The 11,085-nt window shown below is 39.8% G+C and overlaps 1 protein-coding gene across 2 annotated transcripts in view; it reads left to right on the forward strand.

The window, feature by feature from the left end:
- The window catches only part of kcnh4a (potassium voltage-gated channel, subfamily H (eag-related), member 4a), a 53,069-nt gene that overhangs the window by 17,554 nt on the left and 24,430 nt on the right, over positions 1-11,085 (forward strand). The window contains exon 2 of one of the 2 annotated variants that reach the window (XM_047801077.1): positions 9,754-9,987. The exons of the other annotated variant lie outside the window; for it this stretch is intronic. Within the exon in view, the coding sequence (XP_047657033.1) occupies positions 9,754-9,987 (234 nt within the window). The remainder of the gene's footprint in view (positions 1-9,753; positions 9,988-11,085) is intronic. 2 annotated transcript variants of the gene reach the window in all.

Here is an 11,085-nt window from a genome sequence, read left to right on the forward strand (position 1 = left end):
TTAGAGATGTCAGTCAGTCATGTATTTAGACTAGGGAGAAACCGGAGTACCTGAAGGAAACCCACATGTAAACTCCATGAAATCAAATCAAACTCCAAAACCTGGATGTGTGAGGTGAACATGTTATCCACTAATCCACTAGAAGTCAGAAGGTCTGTACTTTTTTCTTTTGTTTTTCTCATAATAGGTCGAAACCCCTGACAACATTTCTGTCATTGTGTGCCATACGCATCAGACACTCATCCGACGCTTTGCAGGGTGCCGTCGGATGCTGAGACTAACGTTCCTCAATTTCAAACGACAATCTTTCAGAATTATTAAGCATGTGAATTTCTGAACTATTGCTTCAAAAAAGTGCATTATGTCACAAATTTGTTTCTCCGTATATACGAGATGGCTTGAGCCAATCAGATTGCAGCCATTAAGATTCTGAAGCTTCAACCACAAAAGATCTGAGATTCATTGAGTTACTGTCAGGATCTTTTTATCTGTTGAACATTAGGGGGTCTTCCCTGTGTATCCTGTGTTTTTGTTTACGTTTTGTGTTCACGTGTCTGCCTCGCCCCTTCCTGCCTCAGCACACATGAGGAACACATGAGTAACAGTATATTTCCACAAGCCATCCTCCTCAATAACTGAACTGAACTGTACTGAGCACAATACACACACACACACACACACACACACACACACACACACACACACACACACACACACACACACACATGCACAATCAACTGTACAGACTGATATGACCGACACCAAATACACACTCTTCCAATTTTACATCCATGTCTACAGCACCATCATATCAAACTGTTTACATGCTGTTTCTGCACACTGTTTTTTTTTTTTTGCTCGTTGCACAAACCGTCTCACATTTCAGTCCACTGCTGTTTTGCACAATACTTTACAATACCTCATGTTCCAGTATTTCTGCACACGCAATATTGTTGAACATTCAATTAAGTTAATATTTGTAAAATAATGCCAAAGCTCTTATGAATTATTCCAAATGTTGCTGGTTTATTTTATAGCTGTTTATATTTCATGTCTCATTTATGTTACAGTCACACCACAGGACATTGGGCAAAAAAGCCTTTAAACAAACAGGAACAAAATATATTTTTTCATCCAAAAGTAAAACTACAACATAAAATACAGTAATTTTCTTCATTTACATATGATTTTTGTAAGAAAAAACACATTTTAGTGAGTATTTACACTATGTTACATTAAAATGTCATGTCACATGTCACGTCAACCACCCACTTACACTGTATACTACAGTACTTACACTAGTCGGCGCTGTTTTTGTGTATTGTCTTTTGTGTATTGTTTTGTATTTTTTGTCTTGTCCTGCACTGCCTCATTGTCTTGTCCTGCACTGCCTTTTTGTCTTGTCCTGCACTGCCTTTTTGATTTGTCCTGCACTGTTTGCACCAGGTTGCACAGATGCACTTTATGTATCTAGGATTAACTTACTAAGTCCTTATAGCTCTGTCTTTGTGTTATGTAGCACCATGATCCTGGAGAAACGTTGTCTCATTTCACTGTGTACTGCAACAGCTACATATGGTTGTAATGACAATAAAAGCTTCTTGACTCTTGAATCTTTTACATCTGATTGTTTTGAAGCACTGACTCAAAAACACCTTCCAAAAATTGCGAATAAACATCACCTCACAAAAAAGCTCGACAATATCGACAAATATACACTTTCCGTGTAGAATCACATTCCTGTCTAATTTGTTGCTATAGAAACAATAGCATTACAATGAGCGTATTAATAGAAGCCTGTGATTTGCACTTGTAGCAGCGATAGCAGCCTTCAAGCCTTCATGGATTAGAGATGTAATTTCTATGTCAAGCACAGATATTATCATACATTACCAAAATGAACATTTGGCAGCTGTTCAGGGGCGATTCTAGAATTTTAATTTTAGGGTGGCTCAGCCCCCAGGGTAGGGTTGTGTACTACTAACCTTATTGCAATCCACTATTCCATTGTATTCCCTGTATTTCACTGTAAACAAATGAAAACCGTAGATGTGACCAGTCACTAGACAATTCTGAGTTGTGAATGTAGTTTTTTTTTTTTTTACAATGAAGACTCACTGTACAATGAAGACAATGAAGACTCACTGTACAATGAAGACAATGAAGACTCACTGTACAATGAAGACAATGAAGACTCACTGTACAAACACAACATTTTACTGTTTGCATTTCTATGCTCACATAAAAACCTCAGATAAGGAACTTTTTTGACAAAATAAAATAAACTTTTAACCAACTTTTAACCAGAAAATAACATAAACTTTGACTATGCATATCAGCAATATAAACAACACATGTATGAGGCTGGACAATGGACTGTGGTTAACTATCAGAAGGAATGAAAAACGCGCTGAATCCACGCAGACTCAGTTCAGGGGAGGAGCCGAAAAATGACGCATCATGTCGCCGCTTCAAATGCGTTTTTAAAGGGGACTGAAGCGATCAAAAAATAATTAATCAAATTATTTTTAGGGGGGCTGTGAAGAAGTTTAGGGAGGCTAAATCTAAAGACCCCCTAAAAAGGGCCTAGTGACGCCCCTGCAGCTGTTTCTTGTGTGATTACTCGTCTTAATGACATTCATGTGTGAGAATGACGAACAAAAAGTTCTCATCTGTCATCGTCCTGTCAATCATCACGTCTCACATGAGAGGCTGCTCGCACCGCTCGCCTAACGTCACGTGACTCCTGCTCTGTACTGAGACTGCGGATCGTGCTGAACGGAACAGACGCACGTCACTTCATAACTGTAGGGTTCCGTTGTCCGGCTGATCTACATTTATTCTAGAGGTCTTTCACACTTGGCTACTTGAAAGGCTGTAGAATCGCCCGGTTGTAGGGAATAACTGTTTTACTGTGTTTGTGATAATCTTATTTTTCTGTATGTTGTTACTGGATGCTTGAATTTCCTCCGCGATTAAATGCAGGGTCTCCGATTTTTGAGACATGCTTCAGAAAACTGAGTCGGGCCGATAATAAACAAAAATCAAAACAAACGTGTAGCCAATTAGGGGAAAGGGGCGGGGCTTGTGAATATGGGCAGAGAGAGGGATCAGTGCGCATGTGTGACATTAGCAGAAAGCGGTTTTAACATTGACATGGAGGATAAAAACAAAGACAGAAAGTGAAGAAAGACTTACGATAAGGCAAGAAGTAGGACGTGTTAATATAGGATCAGCTTTCCAGCGCTGGAGAGAACTGAAGGAGCAGGAAGTTGGCCACATATTCACAGATTTGGAGTTTCCCGAGTCAATAACTCCTGAGCTAAACGCTGTTACTACACAAATAACATCTCTTTTCTATCGTAGTAATGTAGAGACGCAGCTACAACCACGTTTTGTGTAGTAACAGCGTTTAGCTCAGGAGTTATTGACTCGGGAAACAACTTTACTTAAGACGCCGAGGCGCTTTTTTCCTTCTTGATAGGTGAGTAACGTTGGTTTTGCTTTGTTACACAGAACTAATATATGCCTTTGTCCTTTACATGATTATGCTTGTGTGTCATTTTTGTTTATTTGTTTATCTGCAATCGTATTGTTCTTCCCTTCAGCTATGATAAAGACACATTTCTTTCCATTAGCCTGGGTTAAGTATGTATGTGTGGGCGGAGCAATCACACAGGGGTGGGGCCTATTTGTGTTAGGGGCGTGTTTGTTTTGGTGATTTTATATGTCAACATTGGCTTTCAAAAATCGGAGACTCTGCCTTTAATATCGTGTCTGTCTGTCTGTCTGTCTCTCTCTCTCTCTATCTATCTATCTATCTATCTATCTATCTATCTATCTATCTATCTATCTATCTATCTATCTATCTATCTTTTTTTGCATGAAATGTGTAGAATACTGTGTGCCCGCAGAATAAAATCTACAGATGGAACTACTACGCTTTGATAAAGTAGATGCTAGAGTGCTAGGCTGTGAAAAGGGGTCGATGATATACTAATATTATTACAGGATGGACATCCAAAAGAATTACATGGACCAGATATATTTAGGTAATAGGTAAAATACTCTTGAAACAGTCAGTTCAACATGGAATGTAATATCTCTCTTTCTCTCTCTCACACACACATACACACACACACACACACACACACACACACACACACACACACACACACACACACACACACAATGACACCCTCCCGTCAGGACACGTCTTACATAATAGTATTATGAGATGTTAAGCTGAGAGTGAAGTTGCCATGGCCACACAGTTTGCGTTTTCTTGCTTTTTCTTTTGTCTAAAAAAGTAAGAAGCTCAAACCTACAGGAAACAAGACAAGGACACAAAAGCAGAAAAATGATCAGAACATAAGGCAAGTCGTGTCACAGTAACACACATGTAGTATCATGTTTATTAGGTTACTATTTTTTCTGTTAAAATCCAATTCACTGGAACAAGGAGTTCAATTAGCACGCATTGCAGTGACGTCTGGTCGCGATATTAACCCGGTTTATCAGTACACTGGTGTTCTAGTCTGCAGGGATTTGGAAATCAACTTATTGGGCATTTTCACTCAGTAAAAACAAACAAATGATTTTATGGCCACAAGTCTGATCTAAAATGAGTCAGGACTCTGTTGGCTTTCAGTCTGAGACTTGTTTTTCCCTCTTGTTGATTATCTTACACAAGATAATCGTGCTTGAAGATAAACACCTTCATATTATAGCTGCTTATGAACACTTGGGGCATCTCAGAAAGCTGAGTTGATTTCGATATCAGTATTTACTTGAAAAACAGAAACATTTGTTCGGAAAAAATGTACGTTTTTTGTGTTTTTTTTTCTTTCTTTGGAACGTTTCTGTTAATATATTGGAAAAAACAAACAGAAAAACCATCACTGTAGAGTGAGACATGACGAAGACATTCGGCGATGAACATGGACACAAATAAACAGGAGAAAATTACATTTTTTGGGCCTCTAGGAAAAAGATATGTCTACTCTCTTTAAGTATACACACATTTTTATTTTTTTAACATATATCACTCAGATTTTTTGAAATCTACTTTATCAGGATTGTCTTGCTGCTCCTGACATGAGACAGGATGTTGGTTTGTTGCTGAAACGCACAAAGATCTTCAGATTCACTTCGATTGTGTAGAGGAAGTGTGACCTGTGATGCTCTCAGACCCCGAGCGAACTCTCCGTGTGTTCGTTTAGTTCACGGCCGGACGAGGACCTCGTCTTATAATTCACAAAAACTGATAACGTCTTATTTTAGAGACAAACAACAACAACTTCATTATAAACAAATGAAGCCTACAAGCCTACGTGGGCAGCTTGTGTGAGTTGTGAGTTAGCTCACGTCTCTCAAGAGTAATGATTCATGGGTGATCTCATACACATAACTTACAGTAGAAATAGAAGTTAAGCTGCCACGTTTTGTCCCAGAATACATACATTTCCATAAGATACATTAGGTTATTTTGTAAAGGTCAGCTTTGACTTATTTTTGTTTTTCCTACTAAGACCTGCTGGAAAGCTTTGCCTGTGTCTCTATCTGTAAATATTGCACGTAAAAGTGTTTTATTTATACGTACACACTAAAAAAATAAGGGTCACAAAAAACCTTTAGTTATAACAATGTCACAGAAGAACCACGTTTGGTCCTTCTAAGGTACATTACGACCCATGCTATTATCCCCCCCCCCCCTTTATTTCTATTTGCAATAATATGCAGTACAGTACACTATAGTTCACTTTGTGACTTTATACAATGTGTATTATGACTCTAATATCATAGGCATATGGTTTTATATCATATGCAATCTAAACATTCAATGAGCAATATGTTCATCTGGATGTACAGAATACAGAGATGGGGGACTCGAGTCATATGACTTGACTTGAGTCAGACTTAAGTCGCAAATTTGAGACTTGAGACTTCCTTGACAAATATTAAAAAAAGACTCGACTTGACTTTGACTTGACATTCGTGGCCTAATGGTTGGAGAGTTTGACTCCTAACCCTAAGGTTGTGGGTTCGAGTTTCGGGCCAGCAATACCACAACTGAGGTGCCCTTGAGCAATGCACCGAACCACACACCCACACACCCACACACACACACACACACCCCAACTGCTCCCCGGGCGCCGCAGCATAAATGGCTGCCCACTGCTCCGGGTGTGTGTTCACTGCTGTGTGTGTGTTCACTGCTGTGTGTGTGTTCACTGCTGTGTGTGTGTTCACTGCTGTGTGTGTGCACTTTGGATGGATTAAATGCAGAGAACAAATTCTGAGTATGGGTCACCGTAAGCCATATGTCACGTCACATCACGTCATTCATGACTTGAGACTTGACTCGGACTTGAATTAAATGATTCAGAGATGGGGGACTTGACTTGACTCGAGTCAGACTTAAGTTGTAAATTTGAGACTTGAGACATGACAAATACTAAAAAAAAGACTCGACTTGACTTTGACTTGACATTCATGATTTGAGACACTCGTGACTTGCACATGTGTGACTTACTCCCACCTCTGACAGAATGTCCAGTTTTAAACCTGCCTTGAGCTTGTCCTTCGGCTGCTAGATGTTCAGGGTCACCACAGACATTTTATATTTATGGCATTTGGCAGATGGCTTTATCCAGAGCAACTTACACAAAGACGAGAAGCTTTATATATATCTGACACAGTACACATTAAAATAAAGACGTTTCTCCAGGACCATGGTGCTACAAAAAAAAGACAGAAAGCTACATAAATAAACCCAGAGCTAAGGACTTAAGTCTTAGCCACATCTAGTGCAACATGTACAACCTGGTGCAAACAAAACGAGACAAAAGACAGTGTAAACAACCAATATTCAATTCAATTCGATTCAAATTTATTTGTATAGTGCTTTTAACAATGGACATTGTCTCAAAGCAGAGAGTTAACAGAACATAAGAAACATAATACAAAAAGTTTAATATTATATAAAGATTAACATAATAGAAAAAAATCTAGTTTAACATTAGACTTATATTTAAATGTGTTTGTATTTATCCCTAATGAACAAGCCTGAGGTGACCGAGGCGACCGTGGCGAGGAAAAACTCCCTTAGATGGAAGAGGAAGAAATCTTGAGAGGAACCAGACTCAAAAGGGAACCTCATCCTCATTTGAATGACACTGGAGGGTGTGATTATAAATATACAGTCCGACGATTGTGCTTTGACAAGAAGGTCGTTGTCCTTAATAAAGACCACATGGAGATGGCAGTTCCTCTTAGAATGTCCCAATACTTCATGAAGATACAAAACACTACAAGACAAAATACCGTATTTTCCGCACCATAAGGCGCACCGGATTATAAGGCGCAGTCTCAATTACGGGTCTATTTCTGTACTTAACCCATACATAAGGCGCATGCTAAAACATACGGTCTACAAAAAAAAGGTAACGGAAGCAAAACAGTGAGTTTAGTTGAACTTTATTCTACCATTTAACAATACACACACATTATTTTTTAATCAATCTTCTCCCACAAATCCATCAAAGTCCTCATCTTCTATGTCTGAATTGAACAGCTGAGCAATTTCGCCATCAAACATGCCGGGTTCCCTCTCGTCATTGTCGGAGTCGGTCTCGTTGCCAGGTGGCTGTTCAGCAATGATGGCGTCTTTCGCGAAAGCTCGGACAACAGTTAAAGCAGATACCTTAGCCCAGGCATCCACAATCCATTCACATACAGTGGTGTAACTCGCCCGGCACTGCCTGCCAGTCTTAGTAAGGGTGTGTTCGCTGTCTGTGATCCATCGCTCCCACGCTGCTCGCAACTTCACTTTGAACGCCCTGTTTACACACATGTCCAGCGGTTGGAGCGGTTGTGCCTCGTAAGCATGTCTCTTAACTGGTGCCATTTCGGGGGTCATTAGACAAACAAATGTTGTTTTGCAACATACCGGTAGTTATACCTACTGTACCAGAGGCATGGCGGGGGTAAGCGTACGTACTGAAAGTATTACGTAATGTATTACATCTCTGTGTCAGCGGGAAATGGTCCAACAGTCACTCAAGCGGAGCGCTTACCAAAGTCGCACAACATTTTTACAGATTTTGGAACTCCGCACACACATACTGTAAGCGCACCGGATTATTAGGAGTACGGACGATTTTTGAGAAAATTTAAGGCTCTTAGGTGCGCTGACTAGTGTGCATTCTGTATATTATAGAGTACATTATGCAAAACAAGAGAAATTGTAATCATATTGCTCATGTAACAGCAGCAGTTTTATGAGGTATTGAAATGTGTTGTGCAAAAACAGCAATTGAGTGAGTGACTGATTTGTACAGTCCAGTGTAGTGTGTGTGTGTGTGTGTGTGTGTGTGTGTGTGTGTGTTCGGTATAGTTCAGTTCTGTTTGTTGAGGAGTCTGATTGCTTTAGGGAAGAAGGGTTTGAGCAATTGAGTTTTAAGAGCCTTCAGTAGTGAGAGTGTAGGATCCTGTCGCTGGACCACCAGGGAGGTTTAAACCTGCCATGTAACTGCAATGTGAGTTTATTTTGCACTTATTGTGTCTCTGTTTAGTATTTCCTTTCACTCTTGTGTTGTGACACCAATTTTCCTCTTGGGGAATAATAAAATAGTCTACATTCTTCTCTAAATAAAGCATTTCTGCCATAAGAATCCTTCCTAGGAACATGATGACATGAACAGAGGTAAAACTTTTAACACCAATAAAACTAGTTTAAAATCCAAACTGCTTCTTCTCTACCAAAGCACTAAAGACCCGTTTCTGACACCTTCATCTGCAGACGTCACGCTGTGAACGTAAGCCGATCGGAGAGAACTGTGTGTCGGAGAAGCTTGCGTTTAAAAAGCGAGCGAGAGCGAGCCGAACACGACAGATGTGTGCTCTGTGTAAATAAAGTTCATTTCATTGGAAACATACCAGCAGTGATAGCACCTGCTTAAGATTGTCTTCTCTATTTTTTTTTATGTTTATGATGTGATGTTCCTCAAGAAACCTTTCAAGTTTAGTCAAGTTTCAAGTTTTATTTCTGATGTAGGTAGGTCGATTGGCATCTCTGGAAAATTGTCCGTAGTGTGTGAGTGTGTGTGTGTGTGTGTGAATGAGAGTGTGTGTGTGTGCCCTGAGATGGGTTGGCTCTCCGTCCAGGGTGTATCCTGAATTGATGCCCGATGACGCCTGAGATAGGCACAGGCTCCTGGTGACCCGAGAAGTTTGGATAAAAGCGGTAGAAAATGAACGAATCATTACACATGTACAAGTGCAAGGCTACGAAATGCAGCTTGGCTTCTAACCAGAAGTTCAATAAGCAGCATGTGCAGGATGTACAGTATTTACAGCATGACTACAGTATAAACAGGATGAATATGCTATGTTCACTGCTATGTGCTATGCTATGTGATCTATAGGTACGGATATACAAGCCATACAGTTTGGGTGCTATAGACATGAAATATACACGGTGTTGTATATTATATATCATATTGATAGACAGCTCTAGAGAAAAAGATGCTCACTGGTCTACTGTTTTTTGTCTGGAGGCTCCTGAAGCACCTACCAGAGGGAATCTATAGGCAGGGAGAGAGAAGTCTTTAAGAATGCTGCGAGATCGACGTAGCCGGATGCTACTCGACCCTCCAGACTGACCACTTGTGACTGTATCACCTGATAATGATAATGTCAATAACAGATCTGAACTGATTTCTAATTTTATGTCAATTGTCATATATTTAGACAGCAACTTCCTGCTGGGGAACGCACAGGGCTGTCGTGGTTATCCTATCGTTTACTGTTCCGACGGCTTCTGCGAATTGACCGGCTTCGCACGGACCGAGGTCATGAAGAAGACGTGTACGTGCCGCTTTCTTCGCGGAGAAGAAACGAGCGAGAGAGTGACTCAGCAAGTGCAGAAGACTCTGGAAGGACAGAGAGAATACCAGGCTGAAGTCCGCTACTACAGAAAGAACGGTACAGGAAGTGACAGTGAAGCTAAACCGACGATTGCATTATATTTGGACAGGGAAAATTTACAGTATTTACAGATATTTAATCAGAATGTTTAATCAGAGTAAAATAATTCTAGTGTCTTTAAGAATTTAACTCGGATTTTTCTTCTCGACATCTACTGTGTAATCCTGATGATGATCTTAGATACGCTTCGATTTTCTATCACAAAATCTACTATCACTTATTTCATAAATGATTCATTCTCAGAGCCTTAAACCATGTCATTGAAATATATATTTTTTAATCGTGTCAGTTGTTTACTATGAGACCTAAGTTTAAATTAAATAAAAAAAAATATATATATATAGGGGGCATGGTGGCTTAGTGGTTAGCACGTTCGCCTCACACCACCAGGGTTGGGGGTTCGATTCCCGCCTCCGCCTTGTGTGTGTGGAGTTTGCATATTCTCCCCATGCCTCGGGGGTTTCCTCCGGGTACTCCGGTTTCCTCCCCCAGTCCAAAGACATGCATGGTAGGTTGATTGGCATCTCTGGAAAATTGTCCTGAGTGTGTGAGTGTGTGAGTGAATGAGAGTGTGTGTGTGCCCTGCGATGGGTTGGCACTCCGTCCAGGGTGTATCCTGCCTTGATGCCCGATGACGCCTGAGATAGGCACAGGCTCCCCGTGACCCGAGAAGTTCAGATAAGCGATAGAAAATGAATGAATGAATGAATTCAAGGCTTTTTTTTTTAATTAAATTATAAGATTAAATATTTCTACACATAGGCTGGTCAACTGGATCACTGGATGCGTAAAGACATATTTATAAAATATTTATAAAATCTGCATTGGTTGCCTATTAAATATGTAACTAAAAAATTGTATCGCATCATAAAACATAACCAATCATCAGTGTAGGAGTGTAAATTGTAAAAAAAAAAAAACTAAAGAAAATATGAGGTTAGGGTTATGATATTAGGGCAGGTCTATTCCTTTAAAAATTCCACTGGATTTCATGCAGTTCAATTATTTATCACATTTAGAACTAGAATGCATTTGAATATTAATTATGTATAAACTAGCATGAATTTTATAAGATTTTATTTAGATATTCACCTT

Source organism: Tachysurus fulvidraco, chromosome 15 (genome assembly GCF_022655615.1).
Source record: "Tachysurus fulvidraco isolate hzauxx_2018 chromosome 15, HZAU_PFXX_2.0, whole genome shotgun sequence".
NCBI lineage: Eukaryota > Metazoa > Chordata > Actinopteri > Siluriformes > Bagridae > Tachysurus > Tachysurus fulvidraco.